Genomic DNA, 27,274 nt, shown 5'->3' with positions numbered 1-27,274 from the left:
CTGGGAAAAGAGACACAAAAATCCAAAGAGAACTTCTTAAAAGCAGAATTGGCCAAATGGGAAAAGATATACAAAAATTCACTGAAGAAAAGAACTTCTCAAAATACAGAATTGGCCTTATGAAAGAAGCAGTACACAAATTCACTGAGGAAAAGACCTCTTTTACAAAGTAGAATTGGCCAAATGAAAAAAGAGGTACAAAATTTTACTCAAGAAAATCATGTCTTAAAATTTTAGAATTGAGCATGTAGAAGCTAATGACTCCGTGAGACATCCAGAAACAATCAAAGTCAAACAGAAAAAAAATAAATAAAATGTTGAATATTTCATTGAAAAAACAATTGACCAGGAAAATAAATTTAGTGAAAATAAGATATCATCTTTCAAGAAATCAAGTAAAACTTCTCTGATACTTTAGAACCAGAGGGCAAAAAAGAAATTGAAAGAATCTACCAATTACCTCTTGAAAGAGAACCAAAATGGATAACTCTCAGGAATATTATAGCCAAATTCCAAAACTCCCAACTAAAGGAGAAAATATTGTAAGCAGCCAGAAAGAAACAATTCAACTATCGTGGAACCACAGTCAGGATAACACAAGACTTGGCAGCTTTTACATTAAAGGATCAGAGAGCCTTGAATGATATTCCAGAGGCAAAAGAGCTAGGACTTCAACCAAGAATCACTTACCCAGCAAAACTGAGCATAGATCATCAGGGGAAAAAAATGGATATTCAACAAAATAGAGAATTTTCAAACATTACTGATGAAAAGACCAGAGCTGAATGGAAAATCTGACTCTCAAATAAAAGACTCAAGAGAAGCATAAAAAGGCAAACAGGAAAGAAAAATCAAAATAAGGTTGAACTGTGTAATTCCTACATGGGGAGTAATTCTTATAATGCCAAGGTTACATTATTGTCATTATTTTGGGCCTTATTAGTGCTGTTAGAAGGAATATACATATTGATGATAGAAAAAATAAAATTAAGGCCTGGGAAAGAGGAATATATTGGGAGGAGGGAGAAGGGAAAAACAGAATGGGGTAAATTATTTGCGCATAAAAGAGGCATGAGTGTTCACAGTGGAGAGGAAGATAGCAGAGGTGGGGAGGAGAAATGTGAACCTCAATCTCATCAGAACTGGCTAAATGAAGGAAAAACATACATAATCAATTGGGTATAACAGGAGGTCCTAGGTTCAAATCTGGCCTCAGACACTTCCCAGCTGTGTGACCCTGGGCAAGTCACTTGACCCCCATTGCCTACCCTTACCAATCTTCCACCTATAAATCAATACACAGAAGTTAAGGGTTTAAAATTAAAAACAAAAAAAAAAACAATCAATTGGGTATAGAATGCTATCTTACCCTACAGGAAATTAGGAGGGGAAGGAGAAAAGAAGGTGGGGTGGGGTTGATAGAAAAAACGGCAAATTGGGGAGATGGAAGTCATAAATTAAAAAAGATAAATAGAATGGAAAGTAATACACAGTAATCATAATGGTACAAAAATTTTTTACAAGTCTCTAATAAAGGCCTCATTTCTCCTAGAGAAATGAGTTGAAGGGGCAGCTGGGTAGCTCAGTGGATTGAGAGTCAGGCCTAGAGACAGGAGGTCCTAGGTTCAAAGCCAGCCTCAGACACTTCCCAGCTGTGTGACCCTCGGCAAGTCACTTGACCCCCATTTCCCACCCTTACCACTCTTCCACCTAGGAGCCAATACACAAAAGTTATGAGTTTAAAAAATTTTTTTAAAAAAAGAGAGAAATGAGTTGAATGTATAAGAATACAAGTCATTCCCTAATTCATAAATTGTCAAAGAAGAAGAATAGGTAGTTCTCAGACAAAGTAATTAAAGTTCTCTATAGTCATAGAAAAATGTTCTAAATCACTGTTTGGAGAAATGTAACACCTATCAGATTGGCTACTATGACAGAAAAACAAAATTACAAAACTTGGAGGATATATGGGAAAGCTGGGACATGAATGCATTGTTAGAGTTGTAAATTGATTCAGTCATTCAGGAGAACAATTTTGGACCTCTGTCTATAAAATAGTACATACCCTTTGACCCAGTAATACTATTACTAGTAATATCATTATTAGGTTTATCTCCCAAAGAGATTTAAAAAAAGGGGGGGGGAAGGACATGTATGTACAAAAATATTTAAAGAAGCTCTTTTTAGGGGAGCAAAAATTTGAAAAGTGAGCGGATACTCATCAATTGGGAAATGGCTAAGTTAGTTTTTGTATATGATTATAATGGAATAATATTGTGTTGTAAGAAATGACAAGCAGAAGGTGTTCAGGAAAACTTGGAAAGATTTACATGAACTGAAACAGAGTGAACCAGGAGTGAACCAGAGCAGAACCAGGAGAATATTGTACTTTAAAATGAACAACTGTGAACAACTGTTCTCAGCAGTTCTCAGTGATCCAAAACTGTTCCAAAGGACTCATGATAAAAAATGCCATCTACTTCCAGAGGAAAAAAACCAAATCTGAATTCAGACCAAAGTAAACATTTTTCACTTTTAAATTTTTTTCTATTTGAATTTTCTTCCACAAAAGGATTAATATGAAAAATGTTTTACATGATTGCACATGTAACATCTATATGAGATTGTTTAACATCTCAAGGGGGTTGAGAGATTAGGGGGAGGATGAAAAGAATTGGAGAATATCTTTGAAAAATGTAATTGGAAGGAGAGGATGTGACAAAATTGGGACACTAATACATTGCTGATAGAGTTGTGAATTGATCCAACCATTCTGGAAGGCAATTTGGAATTATGCCCAAAGGGCTTTAAAAGAATACCTGCCTTTTGGTCCAGCAATACCACTACTAGGTTTGTACCTCGGAGAGATAATAAAAAAGGGTTGTGCAAAAATATTCATAGCCGCATTCTTTTGGTGGCAAATAATTGGAAAATTAGGGGGATTCGGTAATGGTTAAACAAATTGTGGTATCTGATGGTGCTGGAATACTATTGTACTCTAAGGAATGATGAACTGAAGAATTTCTACATGAACTGGAAGAACCTCCATGAACTGATGTAGAGTGCAATGAACAGAACCAAGAGAACACTATACACAGAAAGTGAAACATTGTGGAATGATCCAACATAATGGACTTTACTACCTGTAGCAGTGCAATGATCCAGGACAATCCCAACGGACTAATGAGAAAGAATGCTATCTACATCGAGAGAAAGAACTGGGAGTAGAAATGCAGAAGAAAAACATACAATTTATCACTTGTTTACATGGGCATTTGATTTGGGATTTTGGTTTTAGAAGATTGCTCTACTGCAAAAAATGAATAATATGGAAATAGGCATCAAGTGATAACATTTGTATAACCCAGTGGAATTGCTTGTTGGCTCTGAAAGGAAGGAGGGAAGAGGGGAGGGAAAGAAAATGAATAATGTAAACATGGAAAAATATTTTTCAAAATGAATTAAAAAGAGAAAAGAAAAAAATGTAATTAGTGGCAAAAATAAACAAAATTTAATAACAACAACAAAAAAAAAGGTTAAGATGCCCTGCTTGAGATATCAAAAGAGGAACAGGTTAGGTGGTTGGTGGTGGTTCTTGTCCTTTATACTTGAAGAAGACCAAAATGACATCTCTGGTGATGTCTTTTGAATCGTACATAAAGTGGATTTAAGTGAGGCAAAGTCACACACAGCCTCACTCTCTCTTCCAGAGTCATCCAGTCCAATGGCAAGGGAAGGGTCAGGACAACTGGTGGTGACCCAGGACGTGGTGGATGATTTTTGTATCTTTGATGTCTGACTAAGCTCTGAGTGTTGCACAGCACTGGAACAAATTGGTTTCCTCCACCTGTTCCACAGGGAAGTCTTCACCTGCTTGGAATCTACATCCCTCTAACTCACAATGGGTTTGAGGTTTGTTGGTTACCTTCAGCCTGGTTTAGCCCTTCTGCCCAGACAGTTTTACTGGTGTCTGGCCACTGGGCAAGCTATAGCTTTTTGGAGCCACAGATGATAGCTGGGATTGTCAGGTGGACACCAAAAGAAGAAAGCAACCCTGAAAGGTGCTAGTCTTCCCAGAATACTCCATATAATCCTATTACAAGTTAATATGTTATGTATATATACACACACCCACACATAGCTGCTTGAGGCTCATATCAACCAATTGAGGTAGGTATTAAAGGCATTCTTATCTCTATTTTGTGGAAGATCATCCACTGCATCATGGACCATTGATGGTTGTCCAGACTTTTGCCTTTTCATTGGACTTGGATGACTCTGGAAGAGAGAGTAAAGCTGATGACTTTATGAAACTGCCTTAACTACTTAAGTCCAGTTCATGCAAAGTCAAGACATAGAAGATAACATTAGGCAGTTTAAGTGGGACATCTCTGGGGAACCTCCAGTTCTCTTTCAAGGCCCAGGATTTCCCATGGGGGGAATATCACCTCTGCTTTCACAAAATGGTATGATATGTCTTCCTTTTTTTTTTTTTTAAACCCTTACCTTCTGTCTTGGAGCCAATATTGTGTATTGGCTCCAAGACAGAAGAGTGGTAAGGGCTAGGCAATGGGGGCAAGTGACTTGCCCAGGGTCACACAGCTGGGAAGTGTCTGAGGTCAGATTTGAACCCAGGACCCCCCATCTTTAGGCCTAGCTTTCAATCCACTAAGCTACCCAGCTGCCCCCTATGTATGCCTTTCTAATGTCAGTTAGCCACTAAGCATTTATTGAGGGACTGTTATTTACCAGACACTGTGCTAAGCAATTAGAGTACAAAAAAAGGCTAAAGATGATCCTTGTTCTCTAGGAGCTCAGTCTAGAACAGCTGGGGAAGTGTTCCAGTTTGGGGGTGGTTTGCCATTTCCTTCTCCCATTCATTTGACAGATGAGGAAACTGAGGCAATCATGGTTAAAAGACTTGCTTAGCAATTTGAAACTATGCCCAAAGGGACATAAAACTGTGTCTAATAATACTGATACTGGGTTTTTGTATACCAAAGAGATCATAAAAAAGGGGAAAGGTCCTATTTGTACAAAAATAATTATAGCTGCTCTTTTTGAAACTTTTTTTAGATTAAATAATTTAGAATATTTTTACATGGTTACATGATTTTGTGTTCTTTTCCTCCCTTCCTCCCTCCCCCTCCTTGAGCTGATGAGCAATTCCGCTGGGTTTTACATGTATCATTGTTCAAAATCTATTCCCATATTATTCATATTTGCAACAGAGTGATCACTTAAAGTCAATCATATCCCCATCAAGTCATGTGATCAATCATATGTTTTTCTTCTGTATTTCTACTCCCACAGTTCTTTCTCTGGATGTGGATAATGTTCTTTCTCATAAGTCCCTCAGGATTGTCCTGGGTCATTACATTGCTGCTGATAGAGAAGTCTATTACTAATATTGATTGTGCCACATTGTATCAAATAGTCTCTATGTACAATGTTCTCCTGGTTCTACTCCTTTCACTCTGCATCAATTCCTGGAGGTCATTCCAGTTCACATGGAATTCCTCCAGTTCATTATTCCTTTCAGCACAATAGTATTCCATCACCAACAGATACCACAATTTGTTCAGCCATTCCCCAATCAATGGACACCCCCCTCCCCATTTTCCAGTTTTTTGCCACTACAAAGAGCACAGGTATAAATATTTTTGTACAAATGTTTTTCCCTATTGTCTCTTTGGGAGGGTACAAACCCAGTAATGGTATGGCTAGATCAAAGGACATGCATTCTTTTATTTATTTGTTTGCTTGTTTGTTTGTTTGTTTATTTGTTTTTAAGCCCTTACCTTCGGTCTTGGAGTCAGTACTGTGTATTGTGTAGGCAATGGGGGTTAAGTGACTTGCCCATATTTGAACCTAGGACCTCCTGTCTCTAGGTCTGGTTCTCAACCCACAGAGCTACCCAACTGCCCCCCAAATGCATTCTTTTAAAGCCCTTTGGGCATAATTCCAAATTGCCTTCCAGAATGGTTGGATCAGTTCACAACTCCACCAGCAATGCATTAGTGTCCGAATTTTGCTACATCCCCTCCAACATTTATTATTTCCCTTTACTGTCATATTGGCCAATCTATAGCAGCTCTTTTTGAGGTGGCAAGGAACTGGAAATTGAGGGGATGTCCATTAATTAGGGAATGGCTGAATAAACTGTGGTATATGTTGGTGTTGGAAAACTACTGTGCTTTAAGAAATGATGAGCAGAACATGTTTCTGCTATTTCTGTCTTTCCTTCCCCTGCACCCAGTCTTGCTCTGTCTGACTCAAAATGCCCTTTATTAAGAATAAAAGACTCTAGGTGTTCTATCTTAATTTATAAGTATTTTTTAAATAATAAGAAGTGGGCCACAGAAAGAAAAGGCCTCTAGCCACATGTGGCTGGCTGTTCCATTAACAAGCTGCCTCCAAGAGCCCAGAACAGGGCTTAGACACACCTTTTCCCTCTGGATTCCCCAGAAAAAAAAAAGTCCTCCCTTTCTTTCTTGCCTCAGATTTATACTTATTTCCAAATCCCTGCGATTGGAGGACTCCAAGCTCACTCTGGGCAAGAGGCAGATCTTCTGGATGTCAGGGAGTCATAAGGGATAAGAGACAGGGGTCTCCAGAATCCCAGGAATCAGGATCTTTAGACAATGCATGTCTGCTCCTCTCTTCCCCCACTACCTTAATTCAATCAGAAGGTAGGAGCAATCTGAATTAAGATTCAATCAGAGGGTGACTTCAAACTTAATATCAAAATTCACCCTTTTTAAAATCCACAATTAATGTTAGGATCCCCCAAAAGAAAAGAGCATGTGCTATTGTTAATTTTTTACACCTTTGAATCCTTCAGGTTCTTAGAGTCTTCTTTAAGTTAAATGAGCTCATGGAACAACCAAGACCTGGCAAATGCCCTGTGGACATTGCCTGATGTGTAGCCTTTCCAGATGGATCAGTTAACACAGACTCCCTGAACAATTTGGTGCATCCTCTTCCAACTACTGTGAGAACAAAAGTGTGGGGCAGCTGCAACCTCTGATCATTTTTTCTTGGCCTGTAATCATATTGATAACCAAGACTTTTACTGAGCCCCTGGCAAGTTCCCTGTAACTGGGAAACTCTCAAAGCGGCTTCATGCACCAGAAATCAGTGTCTCGGTGGTACTTTGGAGGCCTGGCTTCTGTTGGAGCTGCCTGTGTGACTCACCCACTGGATCTGCTCAAGGTGGGTACCATCCTCTCCATTCCAAAAAATAAGTGAAAAATTATGTCTTTTCTTAAGGGTTTAAGTACGCATTCCTAAAGTAATCATTTATGAATGCCAGCCATAGAAAGGTAGGGTAGTCTGTCATAGATAAAATTTCTTGAAGTCAGAAAGACATTGGTTCAAAGTCCTGCCTCAGACTTATGACAAATAATGCTATCACCCTCCAGAGAAAGAACTGTTGGAGTAGAAATGCAAGTGAAAATATGTGATTTATCACTTGTTTATTTGTTTATATGATTTTGGGTTTTGTTTTTTTAAGCTTATTCACTTACAAAAATGAATAATATGGAAACAGATTTTGTGTGATAATACATGTAAAAACCAGATTGAATTGCTTGTCAGCTCCAGGAGGGGGAAGGGAAGAGGGGAGGGAGACAACATGAATTGTATAACTTTGGAAAACTTATGTGGAAATTTGTTATTAATAAAATAAAAGATAAAGCAACAAGAAAACTGCCTCAGACACTTACTAGACGTGTGGCCACAAGCAATTCATTCAACTATTTCAGGGCCCCTTGGGCAACTCTAAGACTTTTAAAGTTTCAGATGAGCTTTTGACCTCTTCATTGGTGGAGAAAGACTTCCTAAAGACAATAAATGCAGTGGACCAGCAGCTGCACAAAAGTTCCTAGTGGGTAAAACACTCAGAAAGGGGAATGAGGGACTGAGAGAAAAATGGGTTACGAGTTAAAAGTCTAAGGAAAGGAGAGCATAAGGCAAGAATAAAGACACAAAGACAAAGAAAGTTCCAACATAAGGTAGTCAGACAGCGAGAAAGCCCTGATGGATAAGAGTTTAACCCTTAGCTGACATACTGCTATTTTTATTGGGGTTACAACTGTATAGGGGGGAAGGGAAAATAATAATTAGACAAGTGGTGTGATACATTAACATTATGAGGTAATCATCACGAAATACAAACATCTCAAGATATAAAACAATGGATGTAGCTAATGCCTAGATTAGGAATCCATATGGCCTAAAGTTTTCCAAGTGTAATCTCTAGGAATTTGACAAGGTTGTGGTTCAATTTAATTCAAGGTTACAAAAACCAGTCTTAAGAGTCAGCTTTTTGAGTGCTCCTAAAATAATAGCAAAATTAATATGTACCTGGTCTCCTACAATAAATTCACATGTCTAGAAGAAAACAAAAACAGACAATATACTACGTTATATGCTAGGAGAGAATTTATAGTCTTGTAGTAGATAAGATATACTTAAAGGAACTGCAGTTTGATTGTGTTGGTACTTCTCCACAGGTAGAAGTTGTGACCAAGTTGTAAATTAGTCTACACCTTGTGCTTTGAGGGTCTATAATTTTGTTAGGAGGAGGTATTTCATTCACTAATTTAGATCACAATCCATAAATAATATAATATGATAAAAATAATAAAACATAATATTATATTACTATAATAATTATATAACATATAGCAATCTAATATATTAATTAATTACATAATGGTTGCTATGGCTAGAAGTTTCATCACCCTGCCCCAACCTAGTGATGATGGTGCTCTATGAAATTAATTAGGCTGTTTCTCAGACAACAGACATGTAGTCCATCACCCAGGTTCATTCAGTCTCTTTTTGTTGTTTAAATCTTTTCAATGAAGAACATATTCTCTCTCTGCTACCCTCTTCCAATTAAAGGACAAAAACAAGTCAAATCCTTGTAGCCAATATTCTTAGTTAAGCAAAAGAAATCCTCACATTGGTCATGCCTAAAAGGTATGTTTCAATCTGTACCTTGAATCAGTTACCTTTCTGCAGGGAGGCGAGTAGCATGTTTCATTCACATCTTTGGCCCCCTGAGATTAAGGCTGCTCATTGTGTTGATTAGAATTCTCAAACCTTTCAAAGTTGTTTTTCTTTACAGTATTGTTATTATATAAATTGTTCCTTCAGTTCTTCTCACTTCACTGCCTTCATTCATATAAGCCTTCCCAGGTTTCTCTAGGGATGGCTGTTTTATCATTTCTTAGAATACAGTAGTATTCCCATTAGTATATCATAATTATCATTCAGCCATTTCATAATTGAGGGGCATGCCCTTGGTTTCCACAATCTTTGCCACCACAAAAAGAGCTGCTCCTGAGAATGGTTTGATGCCAAGAGTAGATATTGTCATTGATGATTAGATTAAAGCAGAGATTCTTAACCTTTTTGTAATGGATCTGACTGAATCTGGTGAAGCCAATGGACCCCTTTTTAGAATAATGTTGTGAAGCACATAAAATTCTTAAGGTTGACAAATGAATTATTTTGAAGTATAGTTAACAGAATATGAAAAATTTCAAGTTCATAGAGTCCAGATTAAGAACTCTTCTCTCTACAGAGAAAAAGCCAAGGGGCGTAATTATCAATAGTCACATCAGGATCTTACTTCATGCTTCATGTTCTAGCATTGTCTCTAGAGAGAATGTGTGCTCTTCCCCTTCCTGAGCTGCTCCTGGAAGACCACTCTCCCAGGAATTTGCTCTTTTCTCCCACTGAATTCACATAAGAAGATAGCTAGAGTTTTAAAAAGCATTGCCTAAGGAAAACTAAGGAATTAAAAAAAAAAGAAAAATGTCAAGTGAAAAGTTCTTGACCACGTCCTCATAAACAAAGAGATCCCCATCTCTTTAACCAAAGTTTCTTAACAGCCCTCATTTCTTCCCCTCTCTCATCTCATGCTGTTTCTTCTAGATCTTCTTTAAAATAAAACAAAAAATCAAAATTAAATGTTTTACAACTGCTTGATCACATGGGTTGATGGTGATATGTTTGGGGATGTAGACTCTAAACCATCACCCTAGTGCAAATATCAATAATATGGAAATAGGTCTTGATCTATGACATATGTAAAACCTAGTGGACTTGCGTGTCAACTATGGGAGGGGGAGGTGGAAGAGGAGGGAAAGAACATGAATCTTGTGACCATGCAAAAATATTCTAAATTAATTAATTAAAAAAAAATTTCTAGATTAAAAAAAAAGGAAAATTAAATGTTTTATTCAGTTTAAGGCAATTCCCAGATAGGAAGCTGCCCTTGGATTTGGGAAGTCTGCCTCTGACACATATCTGCTGTGTGACACTGGGCAAATAACTTGAACTTCTCACTGCTGCCAGAAAACTAGAATTTGCAGACCAGGTGCATTGGTCAGCCTCCTCACAGGGAATGCTCCACCCTCATGACATCAAAGATCCAGACCAGGGGGCAGCTAGGTGGCTTATGGGTTTAGAACCAGGCCTAGAGACAGGAGGTTCTGGGTTCAAATGTGGACCTCAGATATTTCCTAGCTGTGTGACCCTGGGCAAGTCACTTGACCCCCATTGCCTAGCCCTTACCACTCTTCTGCCTTGGAACCAATACACAGTATTGATTCCAATAAAAGGTAAGGTTTTTATTAAAAAAAAAAAAAAAAAAAAAGATCCAGACCAAAAAACCTGGACATCAATGCAGCCACTAAAATTTGCTCAGTAGCTATTGGCCACATTTATTAAGCTTAGTGTACCAGCTATCAACATTTCCCAAAGTCCCTCTGAATTCTTTTTTTACTTGCTTTTTCTCTAAGATGGTAATAACCTTGTGCTCTTTTTATTGTTTCATTGTGTCTGACTCTCCTCTTCTAAAATAGATACTCTTCTGTCAGATTTCCATATTCTTTTTCTTCTGCCTTGGTATTTACTTATGAGGATAACTGAATTTTTAAAGTTTTTTGTTCACCTACACTACCCCTACTTCCCACACTGTTAAATGATGACCTCATCAGCTCAGGTGTTTCCTAAAATTGCCCTGCTACATTTTTACAAAAATGATCTCTTTAGCTATTCCCTGAGACATAAATGGAAACCATCAAATAATATCCATCAAATGAAGAGGTTGTATTCTTCCCTTTCCCACAAACACACAAAAGAGGTGTAACTTCCTTGGGGCTATTATAGCTGTATCTCTAAGCAGTGAGCAGTAAGGTTTAATTAATCAAGAAGGGATAATTGTATCTTGCACCATTTGGGGTTTTCTTGGCTAAGTCACTGGAGTGGTTTGCCATTTTCTTCTCCAGCTCATTTTATAGATGAGGAAAGTGAGGCAAGAAGGGCTAAATGACTCACCCAAGGTCACACAGCTAGGAGGTATCTGAGGCAAGATTTGAACCCATGTCTTCTAGACTCCAGACCTGGTGATCTATCCATTGTGCCACCTAGCTGCCCAAGCTTATTACAATTTGTTTCAGTCCAGGTACTCCCTCTGCCATCTCAAGTTACAGTCTGCTACAAGTTGGGACGCAGCCTTCCAGAGTTCCTATGGACAGCTGGTCATACTCATCCCATTTACCCCAGCCAACTTAGTGATGTGCCTCTCCAAACTTAGCTGGACTAATTCTCAGATGATAGGCCCTCTTTTCTGGATCTGCCCTTAAAGCTTTTCCAACATGGATAGAACCCACTCAAACTTGTGCTCAGCTCCTCTCCACATTGTCAGTTACCCGTAATGTAGCAGTGCATGGCATCATCAGCACCAACATGGTCATCCTTGTCTCCCTGGTGTAGGTCCTTCTTCAGACAGAGCATGGAAGAAATTTTGGTGTTGCTGGCATGACAGTGAGAGTGATTACCATCAATGGCTTTAGTTCCTTCTACAATGGGCTCTCTGCCTCAGTCTGTAGACAGGTAGGTGGCCCATGGTGAGTACTCTTGCCCTCAGATCCAAGATATCACCCCTCCTGGGTTCAGAAAACAATCAACCTAGTTGGCATCCTGACTGTCAGTACTACAGGGTTTTTGACTAAATCTAGGATGACATCTGTAGACTTGGCCATTATCCTTAACTGCTCATTCTCCATTATCTCATGTGTTCAGTCAGCTGCTGGTGCTTGTCAGCCATTACCTCTGCAGTCTCTTCCCTCTCCTCTCCTCTCTCTCTCATGGTCTCCTTTCCTTTCATCTAGACTAGTGATGGCGAACCTTTTAGAGACCGAGTGCCCAAATGGCAACCTCGTACCCCATGTGAGCTGCTCCCTTACCCCAGACAGGAGGAAGAAAGCGCTCCCATTGGGCTGCTAGGCAGAGGGGTGGGTGATGGGAGAAATGTCCTCAGGGGCAGTGGAGAGAGGGAGAGGAATAGCCCCCTCCCGCATGTATGCCAACACAGGTCTAAACTGTTTGTAGTAGCTCCTCCTTTCTCTAAAAAGCATCACAGTTCCATTCTTCTAAAGCCCAGCTTTGAAGGTGTTGCTCCCCTCCTCTATAAACCTTATTGCAATCCTACAGCCTGCCTTTCCACTCTCCTTTTGTTCCAGCCAAATTGGCTTTTTTTCTGTTGCTCCCATAAAAACCTCTGTGGTTTTGCTCAGTCCACCTCCCTACTCAGAATATACTCTTCCTTAACATGGGCTTTTAGAATCTCAAATCAAACACTAGGCCTTTCCTGATCCCTCTTGACTCATCCAACTGCTAAACCTCCTGCTGAAATTATCTTGTATTTTATTTTTATATTTTTTCGAGTCAGTAAAACTTTGGTATTTTACTAATATCTTTCTTTTATTTTAAAACAATTGTACAAAAATTACAAATATATACATATATAAAATATATCTGTATATATATACATATATACTCATCAGAATCAAATACTATTTCAATAACATCTAAGTAAAGAGGAAAATATTTAGATTTTCCTTAAAGTGTCTTGTATAACTGTCAGGCAACTTGAAAAATGAGGACATTTGGAGGTATCCCTTCTACATTGCAGGGATTAGGTATGCAGCACCTCTCACAATCTGGAAAATCTAAATAAAATTTTAATCTGTGTAATACTGTAACCTTAAAAAATTGTGTATATTTATGGTATCAAAAGATAACATGTTGATATTATACCATACTATACATATATTTTATGCATTTCTGAGTTTCTAAACTTTTTCTGTGCAATCTGTGGCTATGACTTCTGCAAAACTTCCCATTTTAATTTCTTATGCCAACATTGAAAACACAATGGGGAAAGTCATGATGTGGAAGGGATAATTGTATGTATGTATATATGTATGTGTATATATACGTACATATATATATCTGTATTTATGTATTTGTGCACGACTCTGTCTCCCTTAAATCCAATTTGCATGTGAGCCAAGACATCACCCCATGATATCATTAGTCCTCTTGGAGGGGGAGAGGAAAGAACAAAAAACATCTGTGTTTGTATAATGTAAGCTTTTGGAGGGCATGAATTTTTTTTGTCATTTTATCTCTAGCACTTCATAGCACATAATAGGTATTTAACAAATATTTGTTGATTAATTTCTCCAAACCTTTTCCCATCCAATAAAATATAAGCTCTTTGACAGCTCTTTTTTGTCTTTGTATCCCCAGGTCTTAGGGCCTGGCACATAGTAGGTACTTAATGTTATAGCTCTGAGGGTTGTTTGTTTTTTTAACACCCCTGGGCAATGGGATCTAGGGATTGCTACTAAAGATTTCTCCTATTCACCCTTTCCTTCTCTTTGAAACTTTCTGTCTCTTTATTAGCTGACCTATTCTATGATTCGCTTCTCTATCTATGACTTTCTGAAGGAAATTTTGTCAGAAAGCAGGAAGAAGTACCTACCCTTCCATCAGAAGGTGATTATAGGGGCTATGGGAGGTAAGTAAAGAGGGGTTGAGGTTGGGGTTGATAAGGAGGGCCCAGACTGCTTGAGAACCAAAGGATTGTTGTTGCAGTCAACAAAGGGTGGGTGTCATTTCCCTGGGAGGTCTGTTGTAACTAAGAAACTTTGGTTGCTGAGAGAACAGACAGTTCCTAAAGTTTCATGGAGTTTGAAGCAAGATTGTAAATCTTGTGCCCCTTTCTCTTGATTTTAGGTTTCGCCGGTGGGTTTGCAGGAACCCCAGCAGACATTGTGAATATTAGGTCAGTCACATCCCCTGTTGCCCTCCTCTTTTTTCCTGCTTTTCACCTGGGGAAACCTTCCTTTTACCACATACCCCTTGGCATGTCTATTCTTCTGCACTTTCTCATGTCTCTGTGTCCTACAAGGGTGATCAGCCCTTTTAATCATTGGATCTCATTTGGAAGCAGGATGCAGAATGATGTGAAGATGCCACTGCACATGAGGAGGAAGTAAGTTGCAAAGAAGACTGAGTTCATAATTCATTGAAGCTCTTACCTGGAAGGGACCTTAGAGATCACCTCAGTGTTTGTTTTGAATTCAGGGAAGTGCTATTTGGAAGTGTCTAGCAGACTCCCTATGGACATGTGGGGGCTTTGAGACTACATTACCCATGATTCCAATGGGTTTCCGGTCTTTGGGCGTGGGGACGTCAAAGGTCCCCACACAGGGGGCAGCTTAAATTCAGAGGAGGGCCTAGAGGAGGGCTCTTGGTTTTGCTGGGTGGCTGGCTGGCCTACGGGAGGGACAAGATGGGCTCCAGTGGTAAATTTAAAAGTTAGCCAGAAGCGGTCATATATATTTTACCAAGTGACCATGGCTTTAATTAAACTACTAATTTCTCTTATTATATCAGTCTTTATCATTTTTTATCTTAACATCAACCAAACTGAAGGCCAGAGGTCAACTGAAATTAACAGGAGATCATTGAAACTCAGAGAGAGCTAGCTATTCCTTTGTGTTTGGGGGTGGGACTGGGAGTAGAGATGGAGCTAACAGACCTATGTTCCAATTTTAGGATTATACTTTCTTGTTATTTCCTCCTAGATTTCACTAAAGCCCCAGGGACACTGAGCCCTGTGGCAAAGTGCCTAGAGGAATACACAAACTTTTACAGATTGATATAAGAAAAAAAATCTCACCCCCTGGGAACAAAGTGCAAAAAAGTTCCACAATTCCCCTGAAATGAATAGCAGTAGGTCTTGCTGTTACTAGATAGCAAGTGGTTCCCTATAGAAACGTGCTGCTTTTGATTAGGAATGTTAGGAAGAAATAATTTGAGGTTACAGGGAAATATAAATAGCCTGGATAAATGAATTCCATAGATGATCTCTGAAATCCACATTAGTCTCCCCCAACAATCCCCCCCCCCCCATCCCCACTGGTTGCAAAAAGGAAAAAGAGAAGCAGAAAATGGAAAATCTACAAACTAAACTAGTCCTTAAATACCGAGACATAACTATAATCCCTATAACATTTTCTGTCCTATAGCTATTCCCATGCGTTGGATGGGATGATTCGTATTATACGAGAAGGTAGGCTTTCCCAAAAAAAATAAAAGCAGAGAAAGCTGGTTTATTGTTGTTTTGCTGTTGTTATTTGTTTTTTAACCTTTAACTTCTGTGTATTGTCTCATAGGTGGAAGAGTGGTAAGGGTGGGCAATGGGGGTCAAGCGACTTGCCCAGGGTCACACAGCTGGGAAGTGTCTGAGGCCGGATTTGAACCTAGGACCTCCCTCCTCTAGGCCTGACTCTCAATCCACTGAGCTACCCAGCTGCCCCATTGTTATTTTTTGAATCACATTTATTAGAACAATGTGAGCCCCAGATACTCATCAAAATTAAACCTCTTAAATAAAGGGCACATAGTTCAGAGTTTCATATGATTTAACAAGTAATTATTAAGTACCTTTTATGTTCAGGTTGAGAGTAAACATTGAGGGCTGTTTTGGAAGTCAAGATGATCTGGGCCCAGAATCTGCCTCTCATACATGTTAACTCTGTGATTTTGGACAAATCACCTTAACCCTCAGAGCCTCCAAGCAATTCTCCAAGACTGAGTTGGGGGTGTGGTGGTGGTGAGGGGGCGTGCAGCTGTTCTGTGTTGCTAGAGGCAGCGTTATTTATACCAATGTAATTATAGATCTAGACTCCAAAAATAAAATAGGCAAGTAACCATGTCAGGGATACAAAGATGAAATGATCTCTATTCCCAAATAGCCTACATTCCTTTGAGGGGTTGCAACATGTAAACAGGTAAGTACATATATTACAATTTGAAGAAGGGAAGAGGATAAATGATGATGATCAGAAAAGGCTTTTTGCAGGGGATGGCCTATGTACCATGGCTTTCTGTATATATATATTTTGATTTTTAAAAATATTTTCCCCAATAACACATGAAAACAATTTTTAACATTTAAAAAAATTTTTGAGGCCTGAATTCTTTTTTTTTTAATCTATTTATTTATTTATTTATTTTTAAAGACCTTGCCTTCTGCCTTAGACTCAATACTGCATATTGGTTCCAAGGCAGAAAAGTGGCAATGGGAGTTAAGTGACTTGCCCAGGGTCACACGAGGCCTGAATTCTTTTCCTCTCCAACCCCTCTCACTGAGATGGTAAGCAATCTGATATAATATATAGATCTTGTATTTATATTTCAATGTGTATACTCCTTCCCACAAAGGGGAATGTAAGCTCTTGAAAGTAAGGGACTGTTCATATTTATATGCCCAGTGCATAGCATAATGCTCAATACCTAGAAGGAGCTTAATAAATGGTTATTGGAATTAAATTGAATGGAATGAACCTCAAGATTCTCAAAGATGGAGTGCTAGGGTCACTTTTCTTCTCTGGTTACCAGCACCTACCTTGGGACCCTTAAATATTGCATGCACTATTAAATGAGGTTTGTAGAATTAGTTATAGTGGTGAATTAACTTTGCAGGGTTTCATGGTATTTGTCTACATTGGGATTGGACCTATAGACCCTTGGGAAGGTAGTCCAAACTTGCTTCATTTCATTCTGTTTCCCCACCCTTCTTCTTTTCTCCAGAGAGGTTTAAGACATTATTCTCTGGTGCTTCCCTGGCATCAAGTCGAGGGGCTTTGATGACAGTGGGACAGGTAGGACATGTTCCTTCTCCCAGATCCTAGCCATCTACATTAATCCCATCTATTGGGTGTGAGAGTGTCATAGAAGGACAGAAGATGAGAAATGATATTGTCATGGATTTTTAGGCTGTTTCAATGTAAGCCTCACCTAGTCATAAAAATACTGTTGAATCCTATTCACATACCTTATAGTCACAGATTTGAAAAAAAAGTATTCAGAGAAAAGGGTTTGGTGAGATAATAACCAGTTTACATTTACAGAGTGCTTTAAGATTGATAAAGAACTCTCTTCAAAACAACCCTGCAACATAAAAAATAGAAATATTATTTTTATTTTTCAGATCAAGAAACTGAATCTCAAATCAAGCAATTTGTCCATAGTCACATAGCCAACAAATGTTAGGGGTAGAACTAAAATTGGCTCTCCTGACTACAAGGCCAAATTTCTGTCCATTATGCCAGAGTATATAATTATTACTGGGTTCATACTAAGCTTCTATGCAAAGTCCCTGCTGGATAGATGATAGAGAGGAATGGGCATTAAAGGTTCCTGCAGTTAAGGGTTGACATAGTTCCTCTCGATTTCAATCTCATTCTGTAGGCATCCTGCTACGACCAAGCCAAGGAAATTGGGATCACCTCCAATCTCTTCTCTGACAGTCTCTTCACCCACATCACAGTCAGTTTCATGGCCGTAGGTTCCTTTTAAAAGCTCCAACTGACAATCGTGCAGCTCCATGACCTTGACTGGGTAGTAGAATATGGCATTATGCTGTCTTAGAATAGAAACTTCTAGAGCATTTAGCACATGATGGGGAATCTTACCAGAATATTAATGTAAGCATCACTGGCACTCCTATTGCTTTGAGATCCACAGAAAATTTATCCATTTCAAGGTACTCTTTTGAGTCAACATTCATTCAAGACTGTAATCTACAAACCCCTACCAATATGTGTATTTTTTAAAAACCTTTGCCTTCTGTCTTAGAAGTATTGGTTCCAAAGTAGAAGAGTGGTAAGGCATTGCAGTGGGTGGTGGTGAGGGGGGGTTGTTAAGTGACTCTCACCAAGGGCACACAGCCAGGAAGTGTCTGAACCCAGGACCTCCTGTCTCCAGGACTGGTTCTCTATCTACTGAGCTACATAGCTTGCCCTTTTGCCCTTAGTGTGTGTATTTTTATTTATTTTTATCAGTCAGCCAAATAACTCAGTTCAGAACAAAAGGTATTTGATTAATAGCATAGCAAATAAAGTGACAAAAAGATTTTGCCACTTCCTCCTCTTCCCAAACATGTATGAGGTAAATTCTCCTATAGGTTACTATATGAACAATGGGATAAAGTACACATTGCAAAGAATACACATCACTAGGGAATGTAGATAAAGAGGCACAGACCAGGAATCCACATAGAGAATAGGGTATGTGTGGCTAGGGCAGTTCACCCCTCAGATTCTTCAGAGCTGCCTATCTCATCTCATGATGTCATTGCACTATTCTCTGATGTCATTTCTGCTGGGCGTCATGCTTCTGTGCTCTATGTGCATCTCCTCTGATTTCCTGGTCAGCGAGATGTTCTCTATTACTGTCTGGAGGGTGAGTTGACTAGGAAGTCTTGCCAGGGAGAGCTACAGCTCTTTTAATGAAGAGTTTACTGTTATGAATCTCCACACTTCACCAGGTCAACAAAAGCTGGCAGAATGCAGGTATGGGTTGTTTTTTTTTTTTTAATTTAACTGTGTTCGGGCCTATTTGAAAATTCATATTCCCAAACAAATGACTCAGGGTTAGGAAATCACTTGTATTCCATTCTGACTGTGAGCCTATATACTCGAAACCTATTTTGGAGACTTCTACCCTCCAAAAATTCTACTGGAAACATATGGAAGTTAGGACAATGAAACCCAAGGTTACTCCCAAGGTCTTCTTTGATTTGCATTCAAATGAAGTTAGGGCAAGGACAAAAGCCCCAGGGGAAGAACCTGAATTACATTCCTTCTTTTATTATGAATATCTACCAGTAACCAGAAAATCTGGATCCTCTTTAATTTCTCTGGAAAATCAAGTCTATATATTAACTAAAGTAAAAAGTAAGAGTTACTCTAAGAAGGTAGTTTAATGTGGCCATAACTTCGAATTCATCTAGTAGCCGAATTCATCTGGTGTTGTATGAACACATGCATAATTTTCCCAACCCTGTGTTTTTAACCTTGGTCTTTGGCTCTTTTGCATTTATCCTGGCAAAGCAACAGTGAAGCAGAGCTAGGCCCACAGAGATGGAACATTCTTGTTTCTGTTGATCAAAAGCAATCTACTATCTAGAATTCTGGGTTTGGGCTATATTATATCTTTTTCTCCTATCTCTTTCCTATCCCTCTCTCCCTCCCTTTGTGTTCCCTTTCATCATATCTGTATTTTTTGACAACTGCCTTTTTCCTCCTTTGCACTGTCTCCTTTTTTCTAGGTTCTCTCTCCTAAGAATTTTATGTGACCTTGAATAAGTTTGATCTGGTACCTTACCCGAACTTGGAAAATTTCTTTATATACTGTTAAGCTGAAAAAAACCACATAACTATTAAAGTCAGGAAAACCACTCTTTAATTATGGAGAGGAGTTCAGCTCTAAATTAGGCCTCTTCTCAGAGCTGAGATACAAATCCAACTCTGGTCACTGAACTCCTGGGAGGGCCACCATGAAGAGCTATTACAATTGGGAAGCCTTTATACTAGGAAAGTATTGTTGATTGACTTTACAATGGTAATGAAGAAAATGAGGAATCCTAGACTGGAATAACAACGAGAGGCTGACTGCTTTATAGTGGACACAAAAGGGAAAGATCCAGCTAAAGGGCTAGGCTACCTGGGTTAAGGACTTTGGTGTAAGGGGAGAAACCATTTTGACAAAAAGAGATACTTAACACCTAATAGGATTAGCCATCTCTACTTAAACTACTTTAAAGTCTATTGTTACTCTGAGACAGGTGAAATTGAACTTTCCCTCAGGGAGAAATTCTCATGTGACAAGGTCAAACCTGAATTTTTCACTTTCAAGCTAACTAGACTAGGGGGTCATCAGATCTCACTAGGCTACAAGTTTGGGGGTTTCTAGATTCCATTTCGACAATCCAATGACATGATAGCTATCTCATTCTTAAATCACAGACTTATTTATGCACATTTAGGCTGTATGATGCCCACTGAACTCATGTTACTACTTCTAATTTTCTTATAACTTATAGCTTTTACTCTTTTATCACTTAATATGTTTCACAAGGTCAAGATTTTTTTATTCTTTATCATGTATGATGTATCAATTTCTCTTGTATTCTTACCTTCTTTAAAAAAAAATCTTTACTTTCTATCTTAGTATCAATGCTAATACAGAAGAGAGGCAAGGGCTAGGCCAGTGCTGGTGAACCTTTTAGAGACCAAGTGCTGCCCCCCACCCCCACCCCAGACAGGAAAGGGAAGAAGCACTCCTATTGGGCTCCCAGTCAGAGGAGCAGGTGAAGTGAGGCATATCCTCAGGCATGGTGGAGAGAAGGAGGGGAGCAGCTCACCCAGAATAACAAATTTTTTGCTTTCTAGTAACAAACTCTGGCCAGTGATGGTGTGCTTGCTTATAGAGAGGGTTCTGTGTGCCCTCTCTAGCATGTGTTCTATAGGTTCATCACCACAGGGCTAGGCAATTAGGGTTAAATGACTTACCCAGAAACTAGGAAGTGTCTGAGGCTACATTTGAGCTCAGGCCCTCTCAACTCCAAGCTTTGAGCTCTATCCACTGTGCCACCTGGCTGCCCCTCTTAGCTCCTATTATCAATACCAACTCCAATCAAATGTTTTGTTTTTGAGGTCTATACAATAGTTTCTTATGTTAGGTACAACTGCATTATTGTGTAGGGATCAGCCCACTTACCATTCCAGATGCCTATTCCCATATACCTTGAATAAGAAGAGTAAGCTAAGGCTTAGAGCTGTTATGAATAAAGAGATCAGATCAACAATAATGCATCTCCTCCCCACCCCCTACAATCCCCCCAAAAAGTCTTAATTCAATGATTGGGAAGGAAACAAATTTTTTAAGGGCAGACCTGCTCCTGGACAGAAGCAGTCTCTCTCCTGAAGCTTTTATTTAAGAATCTGATAGCTTAGGTGAATAACCATGATACCAATTTCTGAAACCATGGTGGTAGAAAGTTTGTAAGTCATATCCATTTATTGGGAAACCAGTTGATTTCTCAGGCAATTTGTTGTCAAATCATTGAGAAACTTTCATGAGTAAAATGCCTAGAAAATTCTAAGAAGAAATGACCCATGGAAGATAGCAGGAGAGTTCTTTTAACCCCCTGTAATCTTAATAGTTCTCCATCTCCCCAGGGTTTATGTGCCACCTTCCTATGCCAGCCCTTGGATGTGCTCAAGACTCGAATGATGAATAGCCAGGATTATTATGTAAGTTTATAGTTATTTCACTTCTCTCAAAGAGCCTTCCTCCCAAATGTCGTTGCTATTATGAACCCAAATACTTAGCATAGGGCATTTTTGAGCTCTTTTTAACTTAATTTTTAAAACTTTGTTGTTCATTTGTATCTGACTCTTCATAACTCCATTTGGGGTTTTCTCTCGAAAAGATCTTGGAGTGGTTTGCCATTTCCTTCTCCATTTCATTTTACAGATGAGGAAACTGAGGCAAATGAGGTTAAGCAACTTGCTTGGGGTCCATTGCTAGTAAATGTCTGAGACCAGATCTGAATTCAGAAAGATGAATTTTCCTGATTTCAGACCTGGCATTCTATCAATTGCACCACTCAGCTGTCCTTCAACTTTCTCTTTAAATAAAGGAGAGAACTTGCCTTGATTTGTCTGCAACATAGATCATAAAGTTGAGGGAAGAGTACTATAACTAACATACAACTATACTGATGAATCTTTGGGAAATTGTGTTTTTCAGAGTATCTTTTATTGTGTAACAGACACAGCCAGATTGGGACCACTGGCTTTTTACAAGGTACCTATTATTATTATTTTTTTAAACCCGTAACTTCTGTGTATTGGCTCTTTGGTGGAAGAGTGGTAAAGGTGGGCAATGGGGGTCAAGTGACTTGCCCAGGGTCACACAGCTGGGAAGTGTCTGAGGCTGGATTTGAACCTAGGACCTCCCATCTCTAGGCCTGACTCTCTACTTATTCTTTTAAGAGGCTTAAGGACTTGTCATCAATAGAATTTTAGGGAAAGGGGCCCTAATCTGAGAAAAAGACAGAGAAGAGTTGATGAATCACTTAAAAAAATGTGTTTTTACAAAGAAATCTTAATACCCTACCAATTTCATACAAACTCTCAAAAGCTTGTGAAGTTTTAAAAGCTGTCCAATCCATACTTGTCAGTTATGGTCACACCATCTTCTTAGCCCCAAGTAGACTTTAGAAAAAGAGCAGAGATGATTTTGTTTTTATCTTAATGTTCCTAGTGTTTAGCAAAATGACATATCTAGTATTTAATAAATGTTTATTGAATTAAAGTTTATTGCTAAGAAGAATTTAAATTAATGGTGATTTAGGAGATGTAAAAACAAAAGATATCAATTTAAAAAAATGAATTAATAGCTTTTACCTTCAGGGCCAGGAGCAATCATATCCCTCCATTCCACAAATTGAAATCTTGTTTCTCAGTGGTCAGTAGTTTTACACTCCCCAAATTACCTTGTATAGGACATCCCAAAAATCTTAGTGCAGTTTTAAGGCATTTTCATTCTACCCAGATTTTTTGTTTTGTATATGTGTTGTACCCCACCACCATGCAGGTAGAATGAAAATTTCTTTTTTTAAAAAATTGATTAAGAAAATTTTTCCATGGTTACATGATTCATGTTCTTTCCCTCCCCTCCTCCCACCACTTTCCCATAGCCAACGCACAATTCCACTGGATTTTACATGTGTCATTGATCAAGACCTATTTCCATATTATTAATATTTACATTGGGGTGATCATTTTAGAGTCTATATCCCTAATCATATCCCCATCGACCCATGTGATCAAGCAGTTGTTTTTCTTCTGTGTTTCTGTTCCCACAGTTCTTTCTCTGGATGTGGATAGTGTTCTTTCTCATAGGTCCCTCAGAAATGTCTTGGATTTGCTGTCTAGCATTGCTGCTAGTAGAGAAGTTCATTACATTCAATTATGCCACAGTGTATCAGTCTCTGTGTACAATGTTTTCCTGGTTCTGCTCCTTTCACTCTGCATCAATTCCTGGTGGTTGTTCTAATTCACATGGAATTCTTCCAGTTCATTAGAATGAAGATTTCTTAACAGTAGGAACTGTTTGAGTTTTGATTTTTATATCTCAGCACCTAGCTGAGATACAATGCTTTTGCATATAGTAGATCCTTAATAAATATTTATTGGACTAGAGAGGCCCAGAAGTTCAGGTCTGACCCTTGAGTCCCATCTCCTATCTCTGCTTAGCATATGTACTTCCCCTCAACACTCCCCTCCCCCACTGAGAGTCCAGCTTTTCCTTCAAAATTCAGCCACCTCCTCCACAAGACTTTTCTTGATTCCCCTATCCATGACTAGAGTCCACCCCACAACTGACTCTGTGTTGACTTTGTTTACTTCTAGGTGGATTTGTCATTTCCTTTAAGAGAATATGGGATCCTTGGAAGCTGAGATTATTATATTATTATATTATGCTATTATTTTATTGATCCTTAGTGTGCCTAGCACACAGTAGATGCCTAAAAAAATGCTGAATGATTGATTGAATGAACCAGTGAATGAAAGGGAAACACCCCAGAAAGATCAGAGGTCCACAAGTCTGGGTAAACTAAGCACAGGCTTTGGAGATTTTGTTAGGTAAGGTCCACATCCTAGAAGAGATTTAAAAAACCAGGGATCCTGTGGAAAGTAAAAATACTAGGGTCCATGTATTTATGCTTTCAGATTTCCCAACCCTCTGAATGACCTTAAGGCCCGTTTTACTCTGGCTAATTTCTTCAGCCAAAGGAACTTTCTCCTTAGATCTCTGCTACATAGTTCACTTTAAAACAAAGAGCAGACTTTAATTTAATCATGGCTCACACTTACATAGCAAATTGATGATGATAATAGAATTTAAGATCTCAGAGCATCTCAGCCCAATTCAGAATTGAATAGGAATCTCCTTTACACTATCCCCTCAGTGTTTTATAGCAATGTTGGTTGTTGGGAGAGAACCAAAAGTACATAATAGGGTCAATGTACAGTGACTGTGGCTGATCAGACCAATATGAGCTCAGAAGGTTCTACCATAAGTTGGGCACAAATAACCTGTATAACATTTGGGATGGAGATGTCTCTAAATTTGCACATTTCATATTTCTTTTGAACTACTGCTTTGCTTATAAAGCACAGTACCTTCTTTGGAACAGGATTATTTTGAACTGAACGGCATGTCCACACCTTGTCTCCCATGTCTCCCAGTAGATACTAAAGTTCTTCAGAGAGACCCTGGAAGTATTCTTGTATTCCTTCTTTGAACCCTCTTGTATAGTCTCTTAGGCAAATGCAAGTTTGGCATTTGAACAATGTGACCAGCCCATTGAAGTTGTGCTCTCTGCAATAGAGTCTGAATACTTGGCATTTTGGCTTGAGAAAGGACCTCAGTATTCAATACCTATCTTGCCAGGTGATCTTTAGAATCTTCCTAAGACAATTCAAATGGAAGAGAATCAATTTCCTGGTATGGTGTTGCTATACAGTCCAGGTTTCACAGACATTCAGTAGTTAGATACATTCCATATATTAATTCATTTAACCCTCACAAAAAGCCTCTTGAGCACGTAGCATGGAACCCCATTTTTACAGATACAAAAGTAAGCATAGAGAAAAAAGTGACAGCAGAACTGGCTCAAACCCAGATCTTCCAAATAATAGCTACTCTGTCTTCCAGAAACCTTAGATGTGGTTTCTGCATAAGGTCAGAGGTCACAGAGGAGACTGGAAAGAAAGAGCCTTAGGCAGGCATGGTAGTTCTGTTGGAGAAGATAAAACTGGAGTATGTGAGGCCAGCCTAGCCAGTAGAGTAGATTTGGGTTTGCCAAGAGCATTCACTCAAAAGAATCTCTTAAACTGAACAAGGAGAAGCTAAGGAACAGATTGGCACCAAACCACAGGTATGTGCCCAGCTACCAACAGCTATAGATATATAGAACTATATATATCCAATACACACACAGATATATATATATATATAGTGCACATATTCAACCTCCTAGTTGTATCTAGCTGTGGACTGATTGTACAGTTGAGTATAGTGTTACACACACACACACACACACACACACACACACACACACACACACACACGCATTCGTTAAGTATCTGTCAAAAATGAATGCTTTTCCTATATGCCTGCTAATTTCATTCTGTTCCATCTGAGGCACTCTCAGGAAACTAAGCTATTGCTATGATGACCAACAGGGCAAATAGGTGGTGTGGTGTAGTGAATAGAATGCTGTCCTGGAGTCAGGAAGACTCTTTTTCCTGAGTTCAAAACCAGTCACACACTTACTAGCAAAACTGAGGGAGAGTGAAGTGACTTACCCAGTGGGTAAGTCTTACCCAGTGGGTAAGTAAGACTTACCCTCAGTTTCTCATGTATAAAATGATCTGGAGAAGGAAATGGCAAACCATTCCAGTATCGTTGCCAAGAAAACCCCAATGGGGTTATAAAGAGTTGGACATAACTGAAGTGACCAAGCAACAACCACTCTAACCTCTATCCAAATTCTAGCACAACCTAAAAAGCCTAGTCAGGGACATGTCATCCATTAAATGTTCCTGAAACACTGCTGTTCATGTTACTCCCTGCCACCTCTTCAAGCTGAACTAGTAGGTTTTTAAATTATATAACACCTCATACTGTTATTTATGCCTGTGTATATGTCTTTTTATTATCAGCTTTGTTGTTTTGTGCTGCTGAAGGGTCTAGGTTCCCTAGATTAGCATCAAGATTCTATCACATATCTGAACCCACTCCTGCCTCCATCTCATCTTTTTCCCCTCTCATTTCAGGGTTTGTTCCCTGCTGCTCTCCGCCTGATACCACAAACCATTTTAACCTTTGTCTTCTTGGAGCAACTTCGATTCCGCTTTGGAATTCCAGTGGAGTGAGTTGGGCCAGCAGAAGTGGGATCCAGCAAAGCCTTTGAACCTAAATCTGCCAAAGATTCCATCAAAAAGACTGGTCCCTGGATACCTTTGACTTTGCCATTTCAGGGTACATAGAAAGTCACTGACTTGGCATGATTCATTCCTTGGCATGTGCATTTCATTGCTATGCAAGTACACTGTTAAAGCCTCTTAGGGGAAGCCCAGCTATCTAATGATCCTCTCCTCCTCCCCACCCTCACCTTTTTGGTGTAATGACTTTCCTAGGCTTACCTTATTTCTTAAAGGGTGACTGTAATCCAATGAGAGTGCAATATCACATTCTGGTATAAAAGGGTTGATTTCTAAGGTTATAAATAGTCAATCCCAGAGATATGTTTGCCCTCAGCAATATGGTGTACTCTGGGTAACTTGTGGAGGGTTCTCTTAACATGCCCTTCTTGGATGCATTTCAGACATCTTACTTATCCCCAGCCCACTCCATCTTCAGCTTGGGTCTCTGTTGTGCTCAGAGGCTGTGAAGATTGAATTTTGGCTGTCATGATTGGTTTCAAAACAGCCACAGCATATCCAGAGCTACCTTGGATTTGGAGGCAAATTGTAGGTACATGTTTTAGGTGACAGGTGCATAGTACAAAGATGCACGGAGAAGGGAGTGCAAAATGTATACTTATTTGCATTTTAAATCCACATCTCTGACATTTGAACCATTTAATCTGAATATATATTTTTCAAGTCTTCGTGCGTGTCATTGTTGGACTGTGTCCTAAAGTAGCAATGGTAGCTTCTTCCATGGCTGTGCTTGCTGCCTGAATTATCTATGGGATTTCTAGAAGAAAACATATGATTTATCACTTGTTTATATGGGTATGTGATTTGGGGTTTTGGTTTTAAAGGATTGCTCTTTTACAAAAACAAATAATGTGGGAATGGGTTCGAGTGATAATATATTTATACATATAACTCAGTGGAATTGCTTGTCAACTCTGGGAGAGGGGAGGGATGAAGAGAGGGAGAAAACATGAATCAAGTAACCATGGAAAAAATTTGAAAACAAAAAAAGTAAAAAAAAAAAAGTGATAGGGCATTAAAATGTATTTTGC

The 27,274-nt window shown here is 39.0% G+C and overlaps 1 protein-coding gene across 1 annotated transcript; it reads left to right on the top strand.

Annotated features, from left to right (window-relative positions):
- The first annotated feature begins 7,125 nt into the window (after window positions 1-7,125).
- LOC123244532 (mitochondrial dicarboxylate carrier-like) lies at window positions 7,126-26,174 on the top strand. The gene is made up of 11 exons (XM_044673044.1): window positions 7,126-7,215; window positions 11,794-11,913; window positions 13,771-13,885; window positions 14,104-14,152; window positions 14,321-14,362; window positions 15,402-15,445; window positions 16,969-17,039; window positions 17,629-17,721; window positions 21,402-21,476; window positions 21,976-22,032; window positions 26,076-26,174. Exons 1-11 carry the CDS (start codon window positions 7,126-7,128, stop codon window positions 26,172-26,174), a joined length of 855 nt encoding a protein of 284 aa, XP_044528979.1.
- The last annotated feature ends 1,100 nt before the right edge of the window (window positions 26,175-27,274 follow it).

Source organism: Gracilinanus agilis, chromosome 4 (assembly GCF_016433145.1).
Source record: "Gracilinanus agilis isolate LMUSP501 chromosome 4, AgileGrace, whole genome shotgun sequence".
Lineage (NCBI taxonomy): Eukaryota > Metazoa > Chordata > Mammalia > Didelphimorphia > Didelphidae > Gracilinanus > Gracilinanus agilis.
Note: the sequence above shows the minus strand (reverse complement) of the source record. Positions and strands in the feature narration are given on the sequence as shown.

Coding starts and splice junctions, on each gene's coding strand:
- LOC123244532 (XM_044673044.1), top strand. CDS start 7,126: ATGCACCAGAAATCAGTGTCTCGGTGGTACTTTGGAGGCCTGGCTTCT. Junction 11,914..13,770: donor CTGCCTCAGTCTGTAGACAG/GTAGGTGGCCCA, acceptor TCTCTTTATTAG/CTGACCTATTCTATGATTCG. Junction 17,040..17,628: donor CTTTGATGACAGTGGGACAG/GTAGGACATGTT, acceptor CTCATTCTGTAG/GCATCCTGCTACGACCAAGC.